The sequence below is a fragment of the Drosophila teissieri genome, chromosome 2R, assembly GCF_016746235.2.
Source record: "Drosophila teissieri strain GT53w chromosome 2R, Prin_Dtei_1.1, whole genome shotgun sequence".
In the NCBI taxonomy this organism is placed as follows: domain Eukaryota; kingdom Metazoa; phylum Arthropoda; class Insecta; order Diptera; family Drosophilidae; genus Drosophila; species Drosophila teissieri.
Genome location: NC_053030.1, coordinates 12350163 through 12378154, shown reverse-complemented (window position 1 = coordinate 12378154; position 27992 = coordinate 12350163). Strand labels below are relative to the sequence as shown.

Genomic DNA, 27992 nt, shown 5'->3' with positions numbered 1-27992 from the left:
ATAGCATACGTAGATATAATTAAAATTTTATTACATTTGCGTACATTCATAGACACACTAAAAGCGATTGCCAGAAAGCTCAGCTTACCACAGAGAGAGAGAGATACATATATATGTATATATTTTGGGGGCAGGGAGTTCGGGGAGCACTAGTCCTAGGATACACTTAACACTTAAGACAACAATGATATTTAATATCCACATAAATTCTTACATTCATAGGTACAATAAATATGTTCTCATTCAAGTGGGTCCGTTGCCGGCAAAAGGCTGAAATTTATTTCGCATTTCGCATTCTAGGGAAACCAAGGAGAACTGCGGTATATACTATTCAAACTTAACATTTAGCATGGCGCAAATTGTTGCAAAATACACATCAGCCTTGCTGGCTAAGGAACTTATTCTGGGTGCTTTGAAGTTTTCCAAAAGATTCGCAACAATATCTCGGGTGCCTCAAAGTAGACTATAAAATATGCAATACAAATTTATGAAGAAATGCAAATTTATGGTTTTAGCTGATAGTGTTTTTCGGCAGTGCCTTTGAATATTAACAAACAATGGCGAATTTAAAAGCAGTGCCATACAAATTTAATGTGAAATTACATTGCCCACTTTGGACACCCGTTCAATTAGTTTGGAAACTCAAGGTATTTTGCAGGAACATGCCTGGCGATACTAACTGGGTTCAATGGGCTGTAGCTTTTGGTGGGGTTCGGTTTTTTGGGCTCTTGACCTGTTTTGGTTTTGGTATAACTGTGGCTTAAACTATGAGATGTTGTGTGTGACTCGAGAGATTAACCTAAAGCGCCTCATCGGCCATGTGCTGTTGGCCAGCTCTCTCCATGCGAACTATGACAGTGCCCATGCCATTGGGATGGCCCTCCTCCGCTCTACTTGCTCCTCCGCCTGCTCCTCCTCCTGCTCCTACTCCTGCTGCTGCTGCGTCGGATGTTGCTGCTGCGTGCGATGTTGCTGCCGTTTCTGCTGCATCGGCCACATCTTCCGCTATGGTCATCATCAATGTCGGCCTGTCGACGGCACCTGGCGCGGTGTCTCCTCCCTCCTCCATGAGCGGCTGGCTCTGGCGGGAGTGGTCGATGGTTTGGCGGCGTTTCCGGAACGGCATCCGGTCGCGCCAGCCGTCCAGGAAGGACGACGAACTCGCCAGGCTCTGGCTGCGTGCTCTCTGCTGCTCCGAGGACAACTGGTGGCTCTGGTGGTGTGGATGGTGGGGATGGTGGTGTTGGGGTCCTGCGGAGGCGCGTCGCTTGGCCGACATGTCCTTTAGTCATACCTTCTCCTCTCCTGGCAGTGGCGGTCCGCAGCGCACGAACTACAATCAAAAGAACTGAGAATTTGCTATCATGGTGGTTGGCCAGTTGGCAACGGTGCGTCGGTTTCTGTAACTATCTTATGTTTTTTTTATTTGTTTTTAATGTTAGATTTCTTTTTTGTTTGTTTATTTGTTGCATGCGATTAATTCGGATCTGTAGGCCAATAAACTGTGAGTGCTTAAGTGTGCTACTGCTGCTGCATTACTCATACGCGCCGTAACCCGTGGTACAAAATTAGCAGAGAGAGAGAAAGGATGGGAGAAAAGCATGTGAAGCTTTTAGTACAAATCTTACCGAGACCTGAGTGGCTGTGTAGGAATTGGTCCGTGGCCGGTTGCTGAAGCACACCATCCGCCACTTGCGCTTCATTTGGGCAATCACCTCGCCGTTGCAGAAGCAGAACAAAGTGGCCACGCACAGACCCTGCAAAGATAGAATGGAACTAGGATGAGCAGGCTGGCTGGCCAAATTATCGTCGCGGCTTATCGCAGTTGTCCTTATTGCAGTGCCCATCGCTTTAGTCCTTTTTAATACCCTGCAATTGGGTATAACCGGTAGCTAACCATCGCGACATCTCAATGTTCATACGGACGGACAGACGAACGGACAAACGGACATGGCGAGATCGACTCGGCTAGAGGATCGAAGGCCCAGAGTTCGTAGTAAAGATAACATAACATAACAGATACCAATAATGCTTTCCAGGGTATAGCAAAAGGCGACATTCCCCTTCTTGTGTGCCTCTATTTTCTTGTTTGTCCCGAGTCGCTCCTAATACAATACATAATAGAATTTTGCTTGTTTCTTTGGTTATTCCTCCGTCCTGCCACCGAAATGGCTCAGTATTCATTTCGCCTGTCAGACGGCCACTTCAACGGGCCGTGAGTCCTTCGTTCCTTCCTCCACACCGATGCGAACCCACTGTTTGACAATTGTCCTGCCACTTTCTGCCTGATTGTTGCAAGCGGCATTTGTGGGCGCCATACATACGCGTATATATATGTATATATATATATGTAAATATTTAATGTATGGCCGGGTACGTGCATTGACTACCGCCTGGATTTCTGGTTAGCACTTCGGAGCGGGGATTCTTTTGATTGCCACTACTCACGGAGACCCATCATGGACTCAATCAGCCACAGTTGCCATCCATTTACTCCTCTGTTTCTGGCTGCCGTTCCATAATCAAAATGGGGTTTTATAGCCTCACAGCATATTGCAATGAAGACATTTGTTGTTTGATTGCAAATGAACCACTTCTTTCAGGACTAGAATTGATTGTCTCCACTTGAATTGGTAGACTTCAACCTTGCTCAAAGTGTATCTGCCTGATACTGAGAATTTCAGAATAAAATTCTCTTTCTCTTCGTACTCTTGTTTATCTAAAAATGTATTTCCATCTTGTTCCTTGCAAAGTGGGGTCAAATGTTTCGATATGTTAGACAGAGTTCCCATATTTCTATGGCAATTTACTTATTTGTGCATTGTTATGTAAAGCGTTTCTGTTTCCCTATGCAGTAGTTTTAGTTGGCATAGTTGGTTCCGGGATATGTTCAACCACAGAACGGATGACCAACATGTACTACATGTGCCAAAATATAAACACGATCTGGGTTTATTCAATTTTTTCACTGCGTTGCCTTGCTCTTCTCTGTTGTCCCATTTATAAGCTTCCGGATGAACTATCTTTCTTTGGCTGGCAGTTTGAGCCATTTACTATAAGTGCTACCCGAATAAAGTTTGAGTTGGATTTATGTTTCTTCAGCGCATTTTATGCGTTTTTATAAAGTTTTCTAGCTTAATTACACCCAGAAGTTTATTATTATAGCACTGAATTTTAATTCATTTCCAGCAAGCCTGTTGAATAAGAAGCTTAAGTAAGCCAATTAGTTGATTTAAAATATTTGGCAAGAAGTCAAGAGAGGGCATTTCAAGCGCATTTCTGTTGACATCTGACGTTTGTTTTCCACTTTGGCTTGCTGCCGAGCGAAAGTTTTTAATTCAATTAAAGTGGAACGTGCTAAGTCTACACATCTGCTAAATACAAAATGTCCATAAGCTCTTTGGGGGAAAACTGGGGAAAATCTCTGCGGAAAACTCGCAAGCGGACAAAAGCCAATTGCAGCAAGTTTCGCATTTCGGCACCAAAACAACCAAATAAACACTTTTACATGCATATAAATTCTCGTCTTTGAGTAAGTAGTTTCGGGCTTTTCCATTTCCCTCGCATACTAATCCCCCCGGCAGCCAACTCAAAAATTATTCGATATTCTTTCCGGAGCTTAAAACTTGCGGGGAATCTTTTACGACTGTCGACATCATCAGCACGGTTGCCACAATAAATCCAAATTATATGCAACCACTGAGTTCAGCGGGGAAACTTCGCCATCTTTGCAGCAAATAAGCCAACGGAAAACAACGCAATAAAAACGGTGAATAAATACAACAAGAGGAAAATGCTAAGGAAAAGTCCCCGGCGACTGGCTTTAAGCTTTCCGCTCTCGAATAAAAGATTTCATCAATCGATTGGCACTGACGAAAAGGCTCGGAACGAGGTGACATTGTTCGGTTGCCGGGTTATAGAAAATAGTCAAAGGCTCAACTGCAGCTTAGTGGCGCCCAGGATGATTTTATTTTAACTCGCAAGATAATGGATTTCTGTGTTGTTTTAGGGCTGCTCAGGAATTCAATGGGTGTTTTGAAGTTGTCCAGCTGGGCTGCCTTTTTGAACCGATTAAATGGGGTGTAGATCGAACGAAAAGATTTTGTGGCATACTTTTAAGCACCTTTAGCTCCTTGGGAACTGAAATATCAACAGCCTGTAGTGGGAAACCATTTCGTAAACAAGCAGATATATGCAAATAGTTTCCACTGCAAACTAAAACACGAACTAAAAGATTCTTTGGCTTGTCTACAAGCAAGATGGGAACTTAGATAGATGAAGTTTCCCGTAGTTGTCTTTAAGTTGCGGCCAGCAAATATATGTTAACCAAGTGTAAATGCCGGTCCATCGGGACTGACTTGGCAGAGCGACAAGCTCGAGTTGCTTTTACGAGTTCCTGTGTGCGAGAGTGCATTTCATGCTCAACTTGCCACATTTTTCCATGGGGGAACTGCGCTCCAATCTCGGCCAGCAATTTAATAAACCGAGATCAAGTGAAATGCCAATGGCGGGAATTTCGCATGGCGTGTGTTCTCATTATTGATTTGAACAGCGTCCCGATCTAATGAGCTCGCCCTGGTATTTGGTATTTGGTATTCCAGTAATTCTGGCTTATTTGCATTCCCAGTGGTGGATGGCACCATGAGGCGAACTAACATCATAACTTTTTAGCCAGCTCCGCTTCGAGTCGTAAAGTGATTTTATGAGAGCGTGCGAAACAAAAGCCGGAAAGAAAAAACAAAACAAAAAAAAACAAAACAGGAACAAAATAAACGAGAACAGAAAGGAAAACATTTTACTTACTTGGAACGAGGCCGTAAACGCCGAGATGATTTCGTATGTATTCTCCCAGGGATGTCCGGGTGCAGGACGAAAGGGCGTTACGATGTACTGGAGGCCGAGCAGAGGAACCAGGAGCAGCGTGGCCCTAAAACAGGACGAGAGGGTGAATTATAATGCCTTGTTTTCGTTTCTCGGCCGTGTATTAACATGCAAGTCAACGCGGCGTATGCGTAATTCAAAATGTAAAATGAACCCAACTTCCAAGTGCAGAGCGGATAAACAATAAAAGAGCTGATGGCTCCAAATACGGGGGAAACAAAATATAATTACGCATTCGCCCCGTGGGCCAGTTGAAAGTTCTCTGCTTCGCTCATATACTCCTAAGTGTTTTTGAATCTCCCCAGTTCGTTGTTATTTTGTTTTGTTTTTTTGGGGGAGTGGGGGTGAGTAACTTACCGAAATGCCTGCAAAATCGTTCGCGATGGACCGCAGCTGCCCTGAATGCTCGCCGGGGCATTCAGCTTCAAAAGGACCACGCGCACAATGTTGCACAGGAAGAGGAGGTTCAGGAACATGGAGATACACACAGGCACCACCAGAATGTTATCGTAGTTGGTTTGGCTCATCCAGCAGCTGCAATGAGCAAGTTGGTGGAGGAATGCGAGACGAGTCAGTGGGCGAATTGCTGATTGATTTGATTAGCATTTGGTCTAGTGGCCGACAGAACGAATATCTTAGCTACGCAGAGAAATCTGGATATAAATCTGAGATACTGAGATACATGTCTATGGGACTTAAATCAGTTTTAATACATATCATAATCTATCTAGCATACACATTATGGGTATAACCTGTTCCCTCTTCTTGATATATTCACTTATGATGCCTTTTGGTAACCCCCATTTTCTTTCGGTGTGAGGTGAGCTATTTATTATTCACTTACTGGCGATGGTCCTCGGGCGTGCCGCCCAGACCGCGGGCCATGCTGTAGACGAATATGACGATGGCCGGGGAGCCCCAGCCGAAGGCGATGAGCCATTTGACCAGCCTCTTCTCGGAAATGAAGGCGGCCACCAGGACGGTGTGCAGGTAGAAGCCCTCGCAGAGCATCCAGGAGTAGTTCGACAGCAGGAAGTAGTGCAGCGTGATGTGCAGGGCCACGCAGCGCATCTGGGTGTTCGCACGGCAGTAGAATATGGTATATGGAATATGGAAATCGGAAGCCGAGGTTGATTCGCCATTACGCATTCGCCAGGTGCGCCCACTTACCGGACTGTGATGCAGTAGCTCCGAGTTCGGCATGACCAGCAGGTACCAGACCAGCCACAACGAGTTGTTGGCGGCGAACGAGGCGAACAGATTCATGTGCAGCGTGATGCGGGCGCACTTCAGGGATCTGTTCAATCGAGAGACAAATATGCGAATCGAATTACATCGGCCGGCAATTTGTGGCAAGTTTTTATGGCCGAATCTGCAAGTTTGTCTATGGCTCCATTTGCATTCGGCCAAGGCAGCTTGCACCGGGCTGAAAGTGGCAGAAAAAGTCCTGCGACCAAAAGGGCAAAGTTCATTTTCCATTTTCCCGTTTTCCGTTTTTCCTTCGCTCAATTGCATTGATTGCTGACATCTGGCCAAACTGAATCTAATTTGATTTCATCTCAGCACTTTAATTCAATAGGTTATATTGTTTTCGGTATCCCCCTCACTACTTTATAATGTCTTAAGTTTTTAACAATGGAAAAGTGTCTTTAGAAGCGGTGGGTTCAATTGTATTCGTAAATTGTTGTCTCAAGAATTATATTATAAACTATTTTTGTATTATTAAAAAACCTTGTTTAGGCAATACAATTATTAAATGAGAATTATTCTTTTTTAAAGTAGTGATGGTCTATTTAATAAGAATATTCTTTAATTGACACTAAGACTTAATCTTCCTTTGAACAATTTCATTTTATTTAAAAGGAAATTCTGGTATGCTGTTCGAGGAATGCGTTTGGGGCGGAGTTGCCCATTCAGTTGGTCACGATGCTCAGTCATTAAACTTTTAATTATTCACTTTTTTAGGGCAGACCGAATTCCCACACGTCGCTAGCCCCATTTTATTTGCCTTTGGCACACAATTTAAAACAGTTCTGTCAGTCTATGGGATAGCCCCTCAGTCCGCACATCCATTATCCTTTATCCTTGAGCCCCAGTGCCATCCGAATGTGCGATAACAAACGCAGAGCACTAATTGGTCTGCAGGCACTGGGAAATTAATCGATATCCTGCTTCGAGTCGCCAGGAGAGGGGGCGGGGGGACACAATGTATTTTCCCATTTCGCCATTTCCGGCGTCAATTGTGCCGCATTAAGTGAGCAATGAGTGCAATGAGTCAATGAGGCAATGAGTGCAATAAGCATTTGGGCCCAGCGTCCAGGTTGGCACTTGATTAAGCCACTGTCGCACTTGTTTGCCATCATCCATCCATCAGTGGGTTTCACTTTTGGCGCCAGTCATAAGTCATAGGTCTCAATATAAGTCGCAGTATAATCACCAGCGAGCCTCATTACCCTTGAGTGGTTTTCCCTGCTCCCCACTCAAGCCGGCAAGCTGTCAACTCGTGGCCAAGAAGGAGTGAAGGAGTGAAGGAGTGAAGGAGTGGAAAGCCCTCTGGCATACTCACTTGAAATAACCCAATATGGCCAACGACAGCAGGATGGCCAGCAGGGAGGTGCCGTAGCCCACCTCGTAGATCAGATTCACGTTGTGCCTCCACTGCAGATACATAGTGTTTCGATTAATTAGTGGATAAAGGATAAACTATAGTATACAGGATCATAGGATCGGCTTACCTCGAGGTCGTCGAGATTTACGCAGGTTGTGTAGTTGGACCATGTTTTGTTGGTCAGCGGATGCTTGAACCACTCGCCATCGAGACCGCACTCCTTGTGGGCGTATCCTGCATAATTAAGGCGGTGTCAGTTGGCGATAAATAAAAAATAATTAACCGCGCTGTTTACTCTGCTTATTACACCTGCTCGATAAATATTAATTCTTTTACGCTTTTTCTAGCAAACATTTCGACATCCTCTGCCACACAATCTCCACCACACAAATATTTACACTGGCTAACTGTGTGTGATTTTTTGATTGACTACTGGATAAATATTCTGGCTCATATTTACATTTTGCGGTCGGCCTGAGCATTCAATTGAATTAACCATTATTTATTGCATCTGCCACCAAGTTAACCGCACAAGAATTGCAGCCATATTCATTTGAATTGCATAATCATTCTGTTGTTTGGCGTAGTTAGGTGTGTGTGTATTTAACTTGAATCAAGTCGAAGTTCGTGACAGAAACTTTCCATTGGTTGTGGCATGTCGAGTGCCGTTCGAATGTGGATTACCAACTAGTTTTAAGTGCAATTTACCGAGTGGCACTTGTCGAAAAATTACTGCAGAATTTTAGCAAGGAACTTCGAAGGTGAGTTTTATCAGGTCGTTCGTTTTTCCGCCTTTTCCGCTTTTCCGTTCTTTTCGACCGATGATCTCTGGCCAGGAGTCCATTTATCGCCGTTTGGCACGCAGACGGAGAAAATCACGTATACGCGCTGTGTGGCAGATAAGTGGGGGATAAGCGGGGTAAGTGGGGGTAAGTGGAGTAAGCGGGGTAGGGGAGATCTCGACCACAGCTCACCACATCGACATCCGGCGACCGGAAGTGCCATAAAAGTTAATGGCGGCGCAGTGCCAAAGCACATAATCTTGTACAAGCTGGCGGCGACCCCGAAAGGCAAAAAAAACAAAAAGTATACCAAAAGGATGAAAAAGGGGGTGGCGCCAAGCTAACCACAAGCTAAATGTAGCAAAAGTAGCACTTTCTTGGCGCTCGCCCTGCTTTCGCCGCTCTGTCATAACAAAAAAAGTCATTCAACTTTCGCTATTTTCGCCATTTTCGCTGCCCTGGTCATGGCCAAAACGAGGTTGAGGTTTAAGTTGGCTGGCTACATGTTGGGCAGCATTGTACATTAATGCAAATTGTCATGCAGCGCATGATTTATGCCGTAAATTGCTTCAAATATTTATCCACATTTATGATGATTTTGTAGAGAGCGTGGCTTCGTTTTTAAATGCCAAGCATAATTAATTAGTTTTCTTTGTGATCTCGGCCATTCTGCTGATTAATTTATATAGCACTCATCTGCTAATTATAAATTTAATGAAATACACACAGTGTGGCTGAATCGCAGAGGAATTATTCAAGTCACCTTTGATACTTTTATTTCTGATATGCTAATGATACGACAATGAGTTGGCCAAACTATTCAAAGGGCTTTCCTCTTTAGTTATATATTATTATGGCCGTCAACAACACCTTGCCAAGAACACTGATTAATGAATAAAAATATAAAATTCACAAACATGATACAATTTAAATCCCTTAGCCTGATGCTTTAGTAGCTTTAAATACATACTCGTAGTTGACTTGAACTCTGCCCAGCAGCCTCAATCAATTTGGCCGTGTTTTCTGCCTTACATTTGATTTCGGTTAGACTGCGGCAAATTGTGCCAAATCAGGCGAAACATTTTAGCATTTTGTCGAGCTCTTTTGGATAATTCAGTGGCCCAGGGAGCTCCAAGGAGCAGTGCCCTAAGCCCGTGTGGTTTTGTGAATATTCGATGCTGCCGTACGACACGAAATCAAAGCATAAACATAACAAGTTTCCAATTGATTTGGCCTGGCTGCGAGCGTATTTTCTGTTCCATTTATGTGTGTATAACGACGAGCTGAGGGATGAGCCCAATTAGAGGGTAGACTACCTAGTCTACCCCACCTACCAAACAACCCACCCATCCAACCGCATTGCCTCGTGCAAACACATTTCCCTTTGGCAAGCCATGTAACCTATGTGTACATATAGTACTATATATGTAGGTATGTATATTTTTTCGTGTCATATGCAGATCCCCAGCTGACCCCGAAACGGATGTAGCTTTGTGGAATTTAATAAACAATTCAGCAGCTCCTTCCCTGCCCTGCCCTGGCCGGCGCACTTACTTGCTGGATCGAATCCCGTGATGAACTCCGGGCACAGTTCGTAGGCGGATGTGCCGACGGCCGTATCCGGCCAACAAAGCCAGCCATCAAAGGTGCCGGCGCAGTGGGTTCCAGCTCCTGCTCCTGCTCCTTCTCCTGCTCCTGCGCCTGGTCCTTCGGAGCCTGTTTGCCAAGGGGCCAAGGGAAGAGGGAGGGGAGAGGTCAGCAATTTAAAGTTACTCGTGCATAATGGACGCCGAAATTGCAGTTTGCCAGGGCCGCAAGCACGCGGCAAAAATGTAGTAATATCACAGAAATTGTTATATTTCCCTAGTGCTACAATTTCGGTCTCCTTTTTTTATCTGGCCTTAGTAAAGGCACATGTATGTCATAAAAATATGAATGTAAGCATCAACAAACTAATAAAATAGTGTACAAAATGAATGTTGAATTTTATAATCATTTATAAAAAATAATTTAAATATATATTATAGGAAATTTAACTAGTGAGTTTGTTACAACTGGCAAAACTGTGATAACAATAGTGGTAAAAAATAGTTTGCCTATTTTCTCGCAGTGCACGACTCACCGCTGGCATTTAGCCGCGTTTCGCAGGCGTCCCGAAGAGCATCGAAGTCCGGACCGCTCTCCGCCACACTTTCGGCGATGGCGGCGGCGTTGCTGCCACCGATGGCACTGCCACTGCCACTGCCGCTAAATGTTGCATTCGGGATGCCAATCTGGTCGCTCATGGTCGTCGTGGCACTGTGCTGCACTGCGTCCGCTGAAATGAAGTAGCAAATAAGTTGCGTTAGTCAATCAAATGGGTTTTCCCGAGCTCATAACTGCGTGTGCGAATGTGTGGCGCCCCCACCATAAGTATTTTGCGTTTTACGCTCCATTTGATGGGGCATTTAATTGGTTTTCCAACAGCTTGCCGCTATTAAAGTTCCAGGACTGAATAATACTACTGCACACTGATTGCAACGGAATTATTTATGGCCGAGTGCATTGATTTTTTACACAGAAGATGTGGGTAGATGTGCGTAACTCAATTGAGTTTAAGCGATTGCATCAGCGATTAATTAAAGGCAGAAGTCTAAAATAAGTGGTATTTTTTCCAAATAGTGTTACTATAGGCAACAGAAATAAAAACTGTCATCTGGTAATTAAGCATAAATAGCTATGCTGTAGTGGAATATTAACTATGCTATAAAAAACCTTTTCTAATTGGGAAAGATAAAATAATTATAAAGTACGTAAATGAAAGACAAAAACCTGTTATTATCAGTGGCAATTATTTGCCATAATTGTTGAAATAATAAAGTGAACTGTTCGGGGGGAATTCGACTGCCACATTTGTTTTTGTAAATTAATAGTTTAAATATATGCAATTTGCAGAGCAATCGCTTCGCTTGTTTAGATTTCTTCTTATTGCTGTTAAAATTTTCGATAACATTTATTTTGTATTCTCTGTGAATTTGCATGTTTCTTTAAAATAAGTAATCAAACAAATATTCACTTCCGTCTGTTTGCATATTTCTGTCAACTGCATAACTTGGTCTTGTTTTCGGACAGAGAACAACAAACAAATATTTTGGGCGAGATGTTACTGGAGTGCATTTCTCCGGAAACTGGTCATGTCCAGTTGGATATCGAGGATTTTGCATTTTGGATTTCGGATGCCGGGCGTTGAATGGCAAACGAGAAATTTCTTTCATGTGAGATTGCGTCAGGTGGCTGTCACCACTTCCATTTCCATTTCCACTTCCATTTTCTAATCTTATCGTTTAGGCAAATTGCTGGCTGCACTCCAATTGCGAAGTGACAAGAGCAAAAACCACAATGACAGCCGGTAACGCAGAAAAGTCTCCTTTGCCAGCGAACAACATAAAATCTAGGATTGCAAATTGGCTGAGCAGAACATCGAGGGGGATTCCCCGAGGGCTCCGGTAATGGCAAACTGAATGCACTTTGTGTGCACAACACTTGTGAACGAGTGGCGTTTTATGACAAACGCTTTATGTCATGTTTGCTCTGGTTTAGCAGTCCCTTGTAATATTAATACAAGTTTTATATTTATTACACGAATTACACGAAATCGCAGAACATCACTCAGCACAACTCGCTCGATTTTCTCGATTTTGTTGAGCTCATCGCCCGGCAAGTCGGGCAAGTTTAATGTTTAAGCCAAAGCTGAGCAGACAAATTTGGTTATTAACTGGCCATAGTCATAAAAGCGTATTTAGGAGGGGCGAGCACTGGAGGCACTTTAATTTTACGACTTCTCGGTACAAACTTGCCCATAAATCGCCCACATTGAACCTGAGCATCGGCCATTGAATGAATAAGTGATTCGGTGCTCAAGTGGGTTGAAAAATAGTCGGGTGTTGGATAAAAATCGGATAAATCATGTTGAGTGTGCGGGCAGCAAGATGATGTACTAGAATTTGAAGCACACGAAGCTGGTGAATTCCATGCCAGCATAAATAAAAAATCTCTTTTATATTCAGGCTAAAAATATCGCTTTTAAAGTGTTCTTAGTGCTACTTACAGTATTTCAACTGAATTAAACTTCTTTACTAGCGAACCCCAAATGAATGATGACTTGTATTGATGCCATAAAATTGGTATGATGCATGGCTTTAACTGGGAATCAATGGAAGTTGCCGCCGTGCTGAGAGTGTGAAACTGAAGGTTAGGTGCTGGATTTTCCCTAGCATACTTTCTAGCGTATCTCATTGCCGAAATGTGGCAGCTCGGGCTTTTAATGTGCTTTCCGGAGGGGGAGGGCCCCAATCTGTACGCACACCGCCCGCGATCGGCTAATAAAAATATTTTTACGACAACTCGCGAAACGCACGCAAAACGTCGGCAATAACAGAAATTAGCAATAAAAACGTGTGGAAAAGTGCCATAGGCGAGAAGTAGCTGTCGAAAAAAGTTGGTCTAGGGGCTGGAAGTCGGAAAGTCGGAAAAGCGGGGCTGGAAAAGCAACTGCTGTGTGTTAAGCAAGCCCGACTAGCCCGACTTCGCTTGACTTGGCTTGACTTTGGCAGCCCTGCGCTAATGCTCGATGTCAGGGATCCGTAAATTGCATTTGACAAAAGCGAGCGGGCGGGGACTTCAATAAAAGCGGCCAGAAGCCAGGGGAAATGGGAAATGGCGGCGGGGTGGGGGAGGTTGGGGAATGGAAAAGCATAAAACTGGCAAATGTGTATGTGGGTTACATGTGTATCATGTTGGGGCATCTATTCTGGCACTCGGCGTTGAAGTGTCGACCCTGACCACGCCCCCTAGCCGCTCTGCCCACAACAATTTGGAAAAAATGGAGCCATGGTGAAAAACTTTGCACGCGAAATGTTGCGCAAAACTGTTGGGTATTAAAAAACGTAGCCAAGCGAAATTGTGCCGTCTGCATCTGTCAAAATGTTTTCAATGGCTGGTTTGGTTTGGTTTGGTTGGGTTTGGGGGTTTCGCGATTGCACACACGTATGTATGAGTACCCCCCTGACGTATGAGTAATGAAAATGTTTGTTTGCCGATTTCCAATTCGTTGGCTGTCAGTTGTGAATGGAGCCTTTGGTCTCGGACTCAGTGGATTGGAACCCAACGCAACCATCCCATCCCATGGATAGTTTATCTTCATTCTGCGCTGAGCAGAAAACAGCTTTTAGTTTTCGCTGCAGCAATTTATTAGGCGCATAAATCATACGTACCACGATGTCTGCACCAGTTCTATGCCGCCCACATGGCAAGATTTCGCTATGATTTATTCTATATTTTGCTTTAAATTTCGCTTGCTTTTTAAGCAAACAGCGGCATCAATTATTGAACGTGGTGAACGCTGGTGGGCGGCAATTAAAATCCCCTTGAAATGTAGCATGAAAGGAAAGCATGGAATCGAATACGAATATGTCATAAATCCAATGTGTTTTGCTTTAAAAGATTGTGCTAAAAGCCAGCCATTTCCACAGCATTTTGTGTTTTATTGCGTGTTTTATTTGGTTGGAATGAATGAAGATTTGTCGAACGGGCTCTTAAATCGCTTAAATGCCATTTTGCCTAAAACAACATTTGCGATGTTGCGACAGGAATGGCTGAAACGTTTTAGCCTTGGCCCGAACTATGGCATTCCATTCGGATTTCGCCGGATTGCCATTGATGATGCACTGAATCGTTTTCCATTTTTCACCACTTTTGTTGCGAATGGAATGACAGAACATAAAGGCAATTTATGAGTTTCCAATTTCGATTGCTTCTGTGGATTTCAGCCGGGGATTATGAGTAAAAATCCTTTTCAATGAGGAAAAATTGTATTTGCTCTTAAGAGTCGTCAATGGAGCTTGAATTATGTTAAGCTTTATTGCGACTTTTGATTTATTCAATGGCCGTTATATTAAATTTAAGAATTTACATACAGTGCATTAAATGAATTATTAATTATTGACAATTTTGTTTATGTAAAAACTCGTGTCGATGGCTGTTCTTAATATAAATTTAACGATGATATATGTAGGTATTAACGTCTTTTGTTAGTAGATCTAACTTGAAGGTCGGACGCTTTGCAGTGCTTCAGTTTCAATCGTCATATCCAGAATAAAACACAATAAAATATGGTATATTATAGTTGAAAAGATAAACATATTTTGTTGTTATATGTGTGGTTCACTTTTGGTGCGACATCAGGACTTCCTCCTTACTTGCATTATTATGACCCCATAATGACGCACAATTTATAACGTTATTTATAAAAGAGTTGAAATCATGTTGTCCTCACTGACAGTCCCGTGCTGCTCAAGATCCCCATTCTCATCGAAAGCTGCCATCCTGGATGATCCCCCAGGCGAGGCAAACTCTCCGGGGAAGGAATCACTGAATCAACGCCGAGGACCTTTTGTTGGTGATAATAATGCGGAGTGACAGCTGCCATGGGTGAGATTTTGCGGGCACGCCGTCTGATTTATTTAGCGCTGCAGTCGGCAGCGTGGCAAGGAGCTCATATTTCAAATGAGTATAAAGTGTAAACACGGAATCGCTCAACAGGCACTGCCCAGATCCCGGATCCCAAAACCGACAAAAGGGACACTACTTGTGCCTCTCCGCAGGCGGAAGTATTTGTGTTAGCCGGGATTATGCTAGTTGGCTGGTTGAGCAGCGTTGGAAAGCTGAGAGGAGGGCGATAAAAATGTTGCCAGAGATTACCAGAACAAGCGATTTATTTATTTTCCACACACATTTGCCCACTTGGCCATTTGGCTCCGGACTGAAAAGCGGCGAACGTGGAGCGTGAAAGCCGAGCCCTAATGGAATGGAATAATTTATAAAGCCGGACCGGCAATGGATTAAGGAAAGATGAGGCTTTAAATTCGGCCAGCAGGCCAAAAGCGGAGTTTCAAGAGACCGCCGACGTTAAGTGCATTTGTGCCTTCAGTCCGACTCTCAACTCTCTACCATGTTGCCCTGCATCCTTTGAGCTCCCCATATAGTCGACCTTTGTCCTGGTTCATTGCTTTTCCGCTGCTCGGAGAAGGAGAAGGAGGTGGGTTTGTGCTGGGCTCTGAAATGAAATACGTGCCACACGTGCTAAATGCCTTGTTCGCACTTCCTCCCACCAACAATTGCACAATTTGTTCGCGCACTGAATTTGCATATGTCTAAGCCCGGCAAGGTGTGAGATCTGAAATGGACTTTGTTTGCCGTCTGTTGTTTGCTCTTTCACAAATGTCTTGCGGTCTACTCAAAAGTGCTCGGCACACACCCTAAACAACCACAGATGCGGCCACAACAATAGATCTCAAGATGGTTATCTTACTAGGCAAACAATTCGTCTTTACATCATATCAGATATAGTAATAATCTTATTTCACGGCTTTATGTTCCTTTTATTACAAATATTATTATCTTTTATTTTTAAGTGGAAAGTGGTTACTAATTAAAAGTTCCTTAAATGACTTAAACTTGCATTACTGTAAGGAGGTTACTATTTTCCCGTGCTAATATCTTGAACGGCACTGTTTGCCTACACATGTATATATATATCAGCTCAAGAACAAGAAGCAGCTGCTCAGAGGCACAGTGCATGTGCCGTATCCTTTTCAAAGAGTGACAGTCCTGGCAACAAGCAGGGCAGGATCCCTTTCCCCCAGCTGTTATTTAACTTTGTCATTTGGCCAAAGCCAGTGAGAGAATTCGTACTTTAACTGCGCTTATTTGTTGTGCTGCTTGCGTACTTACTTTGATTTCAAGAACTTTTCGCGGGGAATAAATGTACTTTTCCCCTTCTTTTCCCCCCAACTTTTTCGCGGCTCAAGTGCACATTTCTTTCATTTTGTTATTGTTTGGGCAACTTTTTGTGAGCTTGGGAATTTGTTTTCCGACTGCCTCTTATAATAATTCCAGTTGGGGCGTGTTCATCATACAATTTGATTATTTCCCTGCCGTTGCCAGGACGGGGGCATTTTTCGACAAATACTTTGTAGTCCAATTGGAATTGAAATATGGCCGGGCGAAGTGCTTAAAGTGGGTTACTTCAACTCAAATAATACGAAACGAAACGAAAACGACATTGAACTTGTGGCTAGAAGCGCCTTGAAAAGTTGCAAAGCTCTAAACAAATTGGTGAAATTGCTGAGCAAATCTTGGGTTCACAAAAAGTTTACAACAAATTATTCTAGCAATGAAATGCTGTTCGTTATTACGTTTATTTTGCTACTGTGCTATAAGGGATATGAAGGTTTTGAAGATAAAATTGAAAGCACTGACCCTTTTATAATTTCTAAGGTGCAGGTAAATTAGTTTATTCGGCTCATTTAATTTTGCAATATTTCTAATTCACACCCCGAACGCTAGCTCACAATTAATTTGATTTTACTACAATCGCATCCGAAATTAGTGCTCGAAATTAGAGTTTTCCGAGCACGAAGCCAGGATAATTATTTGGCCAGCTCACGCACTTTCGCTTCCTGCGAAACGAACTCGATTCATATCAATAACATTATTTTGTGGCCAGCCTAAATTTCGGTTCCTTCAGCCAGGACCTCATCTTCGTCCTTGCCCCTGCCAATTTTGTTACTTTGCCCACAATTTTGGCTACACAAATTGGCGTAGGCAGCATCCTCGTCGGATACCCAAAAACACACGACCTCGGCGCACTTTTCACTTTTCATATCAGCAATTTTCTGCACGTCTCGTTGGGTTTTGTTTAAATGTGTTTGCAATTGACTTCACCCGGGTAAGGAAAACCCGTCGAAATTTCACAGGCAAGTTGCAGAGAGGGGGCCAAAGCCATTGTCAGCGCCCAAGTAGAATTGTTTTGTGCTCGTCACCTCCATTTCCATTTCCATTCCCATTTCCATAACCACAACCTCCTGCCCCCCCAAAAAAATGGCCTTCTCCTCTGGCAGTCGGGCTAATGTCAATTGGGAAGTCAGTTTGATTTTCATATTTCATTTCATTTGCAATTTGCGACGCCTTTGGACAATTGTTGCTCTATTCATATGGAAATTCGCATTTGCGGGCTCAGCTTCTCGCAAAACGACTGTCATTGCTGGTGTTTTGATGTTTTGATGTTATTTTCCAAATGTTTTTCATTTTGCCATCAAGGATAAACAAACAGAATAAGCATAGAGCTAAGTTGAATTATAGAAATAGTTTTGTAGAAATTTTATTTTCAATTGGATGCTCTTATATTAAGTTGGTGCTTCAAGTGCTTAAACTAGACAGCAGAATTAAATGCAAATATATGCATATAAAGCACATATATCTTTTATAGGAAAAACAACCATTAATTTGGTTTTATGTTATGTTTAGTTTAGCTCAATCGGGCTCTTCTAGTTGCACAATTGTTATTAACTTGTATTTATTTATACTGCTGCCTTGTAGTCTACCCAAATGCCTGTAGCATTTGCATCTATTATGAGCGCCATTATTTCTGCCGCCTTTGTAGTTGGCTTGGCATACTCGTATTTGTGTTGCTGCTGCGACTTCTGTTGCAGCTGGGCTTCTTTGTGGCTGTTGCAACTGTTGCTCTTTGTGGAGCTTTGCTGCAGGGCGCTTGTGTAATTGTCGGAGGCGCCCCTCGTGCCGCCGATCCGCTCCTGCATAATGGGGAAACAATGGTCGGCAGTCGAGGTTCAATAACTTCAAGAGATGGGCAACTGAGTGCTGGGACCTTTGTGTTGGAGTCGCTTTCGATTCACAAAGTTTGTGCCTAATTTTGCATGTGGAGCAGACAAAGGAAAAGTTGGCTTAGGACTTTTGCCTGCCCGACTGGCATTTGTACGCGATTTATGGACAGTTGTAACTGCCAAGCAATTGATTTCGATTTTAAAAACACTTAGAGTGTCTAATGTCGAACGAGTGAGTGAAAGGAAAAGTTTTTAATTAAATTCAGAAGTCTCGGTGAAGTGGTCAGTGTTGTTAGACCGAAGTAAGCTGCGCGCTGGAAGCGAATCTAATCTGCATCAATAACAGGCAGCGAACTGCGTCACTCGAAGATACGACTAGTTGTCTGGAGTATCTGATGGAATCAAAAATTAATTAAATGTATCTTTGGCCGATGGCGCGTGCTAAGTCGGAATTTACTTGTTGCGCCATCTCTTCGAGGTCGAATCATAAACTTTTCCGACAGCTGCAAACTTTTGTTTGCCGACTTCTTCTTGTTAATGAAACGGAGCGACGACACTGCATACTACATACTACATACTAACGAAGTAGTGGAACTTGTTGGCTTAATTAATTCAGTTGTAGTGTAATTTTTCCGCCTCGAACTTCGGCCGCCTGTGATATTTAATTAGGCTTCCGATGACAACGGCATGGGCATGGGCATGAGCATGAGCATAAATCTGCTTGCCAAACAAATGGGTTCGTTTGTGGACCTCCAGCACAAATGTATCTGCCAGATACAATCGCAATTCCATTACAAGCCAGTCAGGCGTGCATGTGTGTGTGTGTGTGAGCCAGCGTTTGTGTCCTGGCCAACAACTCTTGGCCACATTGTGTGCTTGGCATTAAGTGCTTATCTGATTTGCCTTCTCGCCCACGACAGACGAGACCATAACCCAAAGCAAAGGCAAAGGCAAAACCAAAGGCAACGGCAACGGCAAAAGCAAAGCCAAGTTGCAGCCGCAGGCCATGTCAAAGGAACTTTGGGCTTTGAACCTTCGTGGCGCGTTATCGAAAACTGTTTTGATTGCACGCCTCGGAGCCAATTAAAGCCATGTTGCCAATTTATCGAAGCTGTCCCGTCCAGCCGAGCAACTGGATGTGGTTCTGGATCTGGATGGCCGAGGATACTGTTGGATAATTCAATAAACTTGGCCATGGTTATCTCCCAGGGCGACAGTGTCGCTGGCCAAAAATCTCAGCTCATGTGGATGTGGCTGTGAATTCGGGGAAGACCTTCGCTCCTGTTCATCCTTGTGTTTGTGCATTTGGCAAATTATGGCATTATGGCACATGTTTAACCAGATTCTCTCCTTGCCTGACTTAATGTGAATTAGTAGTATGCAGATGATGCACGGAGCAAAACTGAACTGTGATTTTTAATGAGAGTGTTATCTCTCAATTAAAATAAAACGATACAAAACAAGATTAAATATAATTGTCTGCGATTGAAAACTAATGAGACAATCAATGTTAATACCCCTTTTTTTGAGATACTTTTATTATGGTGATATACTTTTATACTTTGAATATGAAATATTCCGAAGCCAAATTCTAAGCGCATTTTCTCCTAACTCTCAGTACCAATATAAGGCACTCAAAACTTTTTTCTCTGTAGCTCTTACGATCCCGATTAGCAATGCAGTTCGGTTGCCGCATTCTCCTTCACCAGACTGAGCATAATTTTCCATATTTCATGCTGCATGCAACAATGAATGCCAAGTGGGTTAAACGAATGCAACATTCGCCCTCATGCGCAGTATTTCAGATTGGTTGGAGCACCAGGCTATTTGCATTATTAGGTTCCGTTGTTTGAAAAATAAACTTCATTTATAAATACACCAAAATATTTGTGTCCCATTTGCATATTCGCATATTATAATTTCGATTTAATGCCTTCTTTTATGCGCCTTTCATTATGTGTTGAAAGGTGTTTAGCTAGATTTATGATTATTAGTACGTGAACATTATAATATTTGCTCCGGCTAATCGCGAAATGATGCCACCAAATTATTGGCCTCAAGAGTTATTTACGACCTGTGCTGTACTATATAAGAGGAATATTTAATAGCGCCATAAAACCGCTGCTCAAAACAAATGGCTTGTAGTCAATTATACTCCAATTTGAGTAAATGCCTAGACCTTGGCGCTCTTAGCACACTTCACACTCAATTTAACCCACGAGAGGATGGCCAAGAAGGTGCTTCATCTCCACTGCCGCGCAGAGGAAAAGCGAATGTCGGGGAAAATCCTTAAGTAAAAGCTGCGGGAAAATTCAGCCCCCTTGGCAGCAGCGTTGTCAAAGAGAAGCGAAATGTCGAAATGAATTTTCAGACAGTGAATTATGTTTTCCTTTGCCACACTCCGCTTTTCCCTGGCCGTTTTTTGTGTACTTTATGCCATGGGGCGGCATCTTAATTACCTGCAATTTCGTGGCCGCAAAGCGCACACGGAAAAAAAGGCAACAAAGCTTTGAAAAGTATTGTTTGAAGGGTGAGGAAAGGGGGAGGGGAGGGTGATGCCACACAAAAAAAAGGACGCTCCTTCAATAGAGCGTTTTAATTTCAATGGGTTACTATGGCCGTGGGAGCTCGAGGCTCTGGCAAAAAGGATATGCTTAATGTATGGATTTTGTTTGCCAACTTTTGTGCTTCGTGCTTGTGCTTGTGCTTGTGCTTTTTCCCAGCCAGCTCGTCTTTGGTAATATAAGCAAGCGAAATGGGTCCGCAATAGATATAATACGCCATAACTTAGCATAAATTACGCGGACACGCCCCGAGGGGCGGCATAATTGCTGTTTATGCATACTTAATCAACTGACCAAAGTCGAAACGCAAAGGATTTAACGACGAGCTGAAGCTCCGCGTTTCGCTGATGGGATCAGCTGCAGCTTTGGCTGGAAGTACAAAAGCGAAATTATGTCGGAGCACGGAGCACGGACCACGGAGCACCCGCAAAACTTCAATTAGTTTCTGGTTTAAGTTTCAGCCCCTCGACTGATTGGTTCCACCCACCAATCCACCAACCCACCAAGCCACCAACCCAGCAATCCACAAACCCACCGAGCATGTGGGTGGAGCACACTGTCCATCCCGATGGACTGGGGAAATGACACTTGCTGCCAATCCATCTGCCACTCACTCGAGACGAGACAGGCGTGCGAAGATGGACATTTGTTAAAACAATCCCCCACTGGAGATTGAGGTGCTGCACAAGGAAAAATCTCATGATCGATTGGAGATTTATTCAATCCCCTTAAGGTTTCTCAAAACATTATGCCTCCTTGCATTTAAATGTATTGATTGGGAGTTAACTTTGGAAACAATCTCTGAGCTTTTAAAATAAAAGGCTTTTTAATAAATCGAGACAAATAATTGCATATCTGCATTAAGAGAGATACAAATCAGATTATATGTTACACACTCAAGTATAATTTATAAATTGTGTATATATATTTTTAAGTTTTATCATCTATTTATCTTCACTTATCAACTTACCAGTGTATCTGGCAATAGGTGATATAGTTATTATCCTTGTCCACTTCCTTTGTTTTCCATTACGCCCAAGTATGTTGTGTATGGATACCCAAAAATGTGTGTGATATGCACATTTATTTAACTTTTGTGCCACAGCGCCATTGTTCTCTGTGGCTGGCGTGTGGTCGTGCCCCCACAGAGTGTATTTGTGAAACATTTTGCATTATTTATACCACTCTGGAACTCATTAGCCGTGATTTAGCCAAAGGTCGAGTGGCGGGGCAGCAGCTTTAAAGCCTGCGGTGGAGCACATTAAGAGCAGCTGACCTTTGACCGACTTACTCGTAATCCGCAGCTCAGTGCCACTACATTTCGCCCGCCTGGCGGCACTTGACTGCTGGAATCCATTCGCAGGACACTCGAGCAGATCCTGTCGCATAAAGGCGGGCTCTAATTGAAAGGGAATTCCCAGCAAATGTGTCCTAATTAATGTTGCAACATTTGTTGCTAAAAGTCTCGACTTCTGTTCCCCCAAACCAAGTAATTACAGCACAGGATGCTGGTGGCGGTAAGGACACTGAGCAACCCAATAAACAAGCTAATGAACATCAAATGGAACTTTTAACGCGAAAAACCCGTGTCTCCAACAAAGGCGACAATTTGGCAGTGGTCATTTGCCACAGTTCTCTTCCCCCCGTTTTTCATCTTTAATTAAGTTATGCGCACTTTTTAATTGCTCATTTCCATTCAGATGCGTGCCACAATTGTGAGGGCGTACGGAATGGTGTGGTGCACCCACACCGTCGGCACCACCTCTTTTCTAATTCCATTCGCGTGTCGCATGTTGCATAGAGAAGCAGCCCACGCATTGCCAAGTGAGATGTGCTTATTTATGCCATTTGACGAGCGTCTTGCATTGCATTTGGAACCTTGCCACATGTGTGTCGTGCCATAAATATTACGCATACGCAGCGTTGGCCACAACCGCTAACCTGGTTTGCCCAGACAAAGCAGGCACCCGATTTATCATTAGAATTTCAATAGGGCCCGTACTCGCCATCTCGAGAGTTCAATGGCATGCGGCATATGTCTTCTTTTGGAATTTTCCCTGATATAAGTATTTACGAACTAATCTAGCGCTCTTCTTTTAATATAAATCAATACAAACCCATATCTTTGGACTTCATAACTATCTTATCACTGCTTTGAGTGGATAATGCTACTCATGTTGTTCACTGGCTTTCGTAAATCAAGTTCTGAAGATCTGGTGGGCTTATTTATTTTAATTAAAATATAGCACTCGGAGATTTCGTTGAAAGTTATAATCGAATAACTGAATTGTAAACAATACTAGGTATTTTTATTTAAACTTATTTCATAGGTAGAAATATGAAATATTTAATGAAAATTATTATTTCTTGTAAATGACTAGGAAAATATTTGTGAAAGTAACTTGATCTTTGATAGTAAAGTAATCCTGGCTCACAAGATAAAATATTTTTACATCAAAGAAATGTGTTTTTAAATCAAGTAAAGTAAGAAAACCCTACGGGGAAAACAATTTCAAAATCTTATTTCAAGCACCTGCCAAGGACTGAGGAGTAAGGACTAAAAATATGCACATATCAGTTGCCGTTGCAACCATTTGTTAACTTGTAACTCAACCGTGCTTCAAACAATTTGCAACTTTTCAAGCGGCGAAAAGTTTCGAGTGCCGCCCCCGAATTCCCACGTAAATTGGCGCAGTTTGTCAATGTGTCGGCGCGACACGCTCCGCAAAATTGTTTTAATTGCAATTAGCGAAGCCACACTATTTCTGGAGGAGTGCCCAGCGGCTTCTGCCCGAAGCGAACATTTAATGACAATTTGATTTGCAGCTGTCAACACTTTTGGCCAAGAAGCCAAGTGCCAAGTGCCAAATGGCCAAAAGCCGCTTCGACAGGCGACTTCCGCTGCGATAAACGGGCGTGTCATGTGTCAATGGCGCCGATGTCTTAACAACCACAAATATGTTTCTGGGCCGCAAAAATGTGTCTACTTGCCTCATGCCTCATGCGGCATGTTGCCTTATGTTGCAGCTAATGACAACCAGTGTCGGACAAGGGCCAGCAGCTTGAGCACGAGCCTTGCAACTTGCGGCTGATTTATGGACTGCGATCTGCGGTGGGAAATTGCTTGGCGTTATCTAAAGAGCATATCGATGTTCGCCGCACAGCGATGCTGCAAATCATATTCAAAAGCGGCCCGAATCGGAAGTGCTGGCCACCAACAGGTGTTCCTGGCCATGTTTCGTGGATGCGGCTGCTAATTTATGGCCAACTGCGGCGCTCTTTCCTCGCCTGCCAAGCCCACGCTGCAATTGATTAATGCCAGCGCCAATTATGCTGAGCACGAGATGCCCCTTGACTTGGTTTTATTTTTTGTATTATCTTTTTCCTTTTTTTTTTGTATCAAAGGTGAGGCGGCACACGTGTGCTGCTTCATTAGCGCCAACCGGCGGCACAAAGAAGCTTCCGCCAGCTGGTGGTGGCTCTGTGGTGACGTGAACTGTCACCGGCAGCTGGAGCTAAGGGATCCAAGGGAGCGGAGGAGCATAGGGATGTCAGGAATGTCAGGAATGCCAGGGAGGACAGCGAGGCCAGGAGGCCATCCAAAAAGCCAGCAGGTGGGCCGAGTCCAAAACCGAGGCCTGTCATCGGCAGAAAGCGGGCGCAGAGCCAGCTGTGAGAAACTATTTTCCCCACTCGAACTGACGGCTGGCTGCTGAAGCCGCTGGAAAAGCTGGTCCAATAATTCCTACAGCTAACGATCTTTGTTACGAAGCCCACGACTAAATGACGCCGCAAGAATGCAAGTTGAGCCTCAGCTCTGTGCACTGCGAGGAAATACGTATGCTGATCTTAACTTTATTATCTTGCTGCATTCAATAAAAGGTATTTGAATATCTGGAGGTATTTTTATGATAGACTACAGTTTGAAATGATAAATGACCTCTCTTCAAATTGCTTAATATAAATTAGATTCCCCATTTTGCGTCAGTGTGGGCGGAGTAAAATCACGACTCCTCCAGCAAGCAGGCCCAGAAATGGACCCGGAATGGTCATGACACCGAAGCACCGAGCCACTGACTGTGTGGCTATCTGGATTTAGCAGATGCTTCTGCTGCTGCGGCTGCTGCGATGCTGGCCACTTTGAGATGTTTGGCCAGCAGACAAATAAGTTGATGTTGATTGTTTTTGCCTGACGGCGGCACGTAAACGATACTGACAGTCGCTCGGTCGGGATCCATCTGGCCGGGCGAAACTTAATTTCTACATTTGCCGGGGCAGATAAAGCGCAGAGTGGGTAAACTGGTAGCCCAGCCGCACAGTGGGGCAAATCGGCTAGTCAGTCAGTCAGTCGGCCGAGACGCAGAGCACGCAGAGCACGCATCCCATCCATTAGACGCTTTTAGAGATTGTTAAATTCCAATTAACAACTTTTTCTGCCAGCTCGTCTGGCTCGCCTGATTGTGGTAGCTGCAATCTGGACGCTGCCTTTTCAGGCTGGAGTTCTAGCCATCTCCAGCTTCAGCTCCAGCTCCACCTCCAGCTCCAGGTTCCCTGAGACCAAGAACAAGTTGCTTTGGCCACGTTAATTGAACCCGCACACACAGTGGGCCATGTGAGCTGTGCACTCTGTCTGTCTTTGGCCAACTTGGCCTGAGTTTGTGAGTCACGTTTGCAGTTGGTGATGCTCCTGCCTTGCGATATTGTAATGCTTTATGGCGTCCCATAACAATTTATTTTAATTTTCCTGCATTGGCCTGCGATTGCGATGTGGCCAATACTGATTTGGCCTTAACACTGACGTTGGCCGTGCGATCTCATCGTCGTTTGATCATCGTGCCCACTTCCAAACTGGCCGCACGCGGGGCAATGAAAATTAATTGAAAAATTGATTGAAATTGTGCACTGAGCGGTTCAATCAGCGCCAGCATTTTGTTATTGTTTAGACCTGTCCATCTCCCCCTTTTCCTTTTTTTTTGCGTTCGGTTTTAGTGATGAGGAAAACTCGTGCCCACTGAACCCAAAAGTAGCTGAAATTCGCAATTAATTTGGATTCTTTTCATTCTTAATACAATAAACACCGTTGATGCCCAAATCCGTAACCGCTTTGCAACCATGCTGTTGAAATTGTTGCAAGGGAAATTAATTTGGCAACCGGCGACGTAGCAGGATGCATCAATCAGTGGACCAAAGCCACGAATGATGGCCATTGATAACAAATAGGGCAATCGATATTAGGCCACATTCGACGAGGATGAGGGCTTGTCAAAAGTTGTTTGATTTTGATTGTGTTTACACGAACTCGTACATCCGACAAATCACTCATAAGCCTACTTTGTAAACAGAACACAGCATAGTAGCATTCGCATTGGCAAAGTGGCAACGATTTCCAAAATACATTCATTAATGGTTAGATAAATAATTTAGTTCTAATGGCTGCGTTTATTGGGCATAAGAATGTTAATGCTCGAAACGAATAAACGTAAGCTATATTTAGAGAGCCAATTCTGTGGGATATTAATTTTCATGCATAGGTATTGCTATTTTCAAGATTGTTTTGATCAAATTTCTGTGAGCTTTAATAAACAAATTGGAAGTCATTTTTGATGTGAAATGGAAATGTGTTTTGGTTTTTACTCCACTTAATGAGTTTTTAATTGCCCACACTTTTTGTCTGTTGCTTGTTGAGGACATTCTGCCTGTACAAATGAGTTGTTTATTGCACTTTAATTACATATAGTACTTTGTAAGCATTTCGAGTCATAACTTTGTGCCTTATCTGTGCTCAGTTGCAGTATTTACTCCAGTAAAAAGAAGATGCTTCCTGCATTGCCAGCTCGAGAGCTCTGATTTATATCTCTCGAGAGTCATCCATTCGCTGGAAGCCCAGAAAGCAAACTGCTACTATGCACTCGGGTATTATCTCTGACAATATTTACTCATTAGCCGCTGCATTTGGCTCACGTGGACATAAACAAAAAAGCAAAATATAATATAGTTCGCGAAATGCATTCTGTGGTCCAAAATATTCCCGGCTAAGAGATAGCGCTCCGCCAGAATTTATTGTTTAAAGTAAAAGCTAATGCACACCCACACCACCACACGATTGTTGTGTATAACATATGTATATATACATGTAAGTCCATGTATCTTGGGCCCAGTATCTGTATCTTTGACATCTACGCTGCAGTCTGGGCGCCACGTAAACGCTAATGGCAAATGGCAAACGGCTAACAGCTAATAGCAAATAGCAAAAAGCGATTTAGCCGGTGGCAAATTGTTTGCTTTTGGCCGCCAGGCTCAACTTGTTACAGTGACAAATGACGGCAGATATATCATGATCATCGCACAATAATGATAGTGTCGCGTCGTGCTGTGAAATCATCGTCGACTTGCAGATTGTCAATTCCAGATTCCAGATTCCAAATTGCAGATTGCCGTCTGTGCGCTTAACAATTAAAGACATTTCGGCCAGATCGCAAGATTTATGGCCTTACAACGTGCGTCATCATGAAGCTGGAAATCAGAAATCAAACGAACCGAGAGAAATGCTCCATTGATTTATGCAGCTGCTACCCAGGATTCGAAGCCAAACAAAAGTCGATTCGCCGAATGCCGAATGGGCCCCAAAACTAAATCCTTTCAGCGTTTTTCCCCCAATCAGACATTTGCATAATGGCCATGACTTGGGAGCATATCTCAAATATTTCATTCAGTCGCTGGGCCAACTTCTAAAGACTTCATTCCTACAAAAGAAGTGTGAAACGCATGTTCCGATTTCCACTTTGACAGCCATTCTTCACTCTTTATCAGAGTTAACAAGGGTAAGAATTAAACTCTTTTATGCAGATTTAAAGAGAAACTAAATTCCATGGCTTTAACCAGCTTATATGGATTTTAAATTAAAAGTTTATCGAAAATGGCAAAACATAATATCAACTTAATCATTGGTTCATTCTCTAAAAGTTTAGGTTTTGCTAAAATATGTTTGCTGGATTTAAATTTACTTAAATGGACAATGTTCCCGCAGCCAAAGAGATTTGCATATCCTCGGTGATAACATAACACAATAGACCGATAGTTATGTACATGAAAAATGTGAGATTGGAATATGCAGATAAAGTCCCCTGAAAATGAAAGCCGGAACGCACAGGCCTCATAATTTCCGGTTGCGAGCAGCGGCATGTGTGCGCTTTGAAATATTTCTCCCATTGTGAGTGGGATCCGTGGGCTTACCGTGAAGAAGGAGGCTGGCACAAGGAATTCCTCCTAGGCAGCCCGCCGCATATCCTGCGGCGTTGCAGTGACTTTTCCTCGCCTCCTTCGGGCCTGCGTCCTGGCAAAGGAGCTGGTCCCAAGCTGCAGCCAAGCGGCGCTCGTTGACGTTGTCAGCAGTTAATTGAATTAGTTGTTAATTTATGGCTATGTTTTCACTGGGAATTTCGTGAATGTGCTGTGCGCTGGCTGCCGAGGATGCCGAGGATGGTGAGGATGGCGA

At 43.4% G+C, this 27992-nt stretch overlaps 1 protein-coding gene across 1 annotated transcript; it reads right to left on the bottom strand.

Moving 5' to 3' along the window:
- Nucleotides 1-11: 11 nt before the first annotated feature.
- LOC122612568 (calcitonin gene-related peptide type 1 receptor) lies at nt 12-27858 on the bottom strand. Its single transcript, XM_043786276.1, is given in 11 exon segments — nt 12-1333; nt 1629-1757; nt 4804-4927; nt 5239-5415; nt 5726-5952; nt 6052-6178; nt 7448-7539; nt 7617-7723; nt 9826-9987; nt 10394-10588; nt 27731-27858. Coding segments are annotated over 10 exon segments (1842 nt in total). The 5' UTR covers nt 10557-10588; nt 27731-27858; the 3' UTR covers nt 12-799.
- Between the last annotated feature and the right edge of the window lie 134 nt (nt 27859-27992).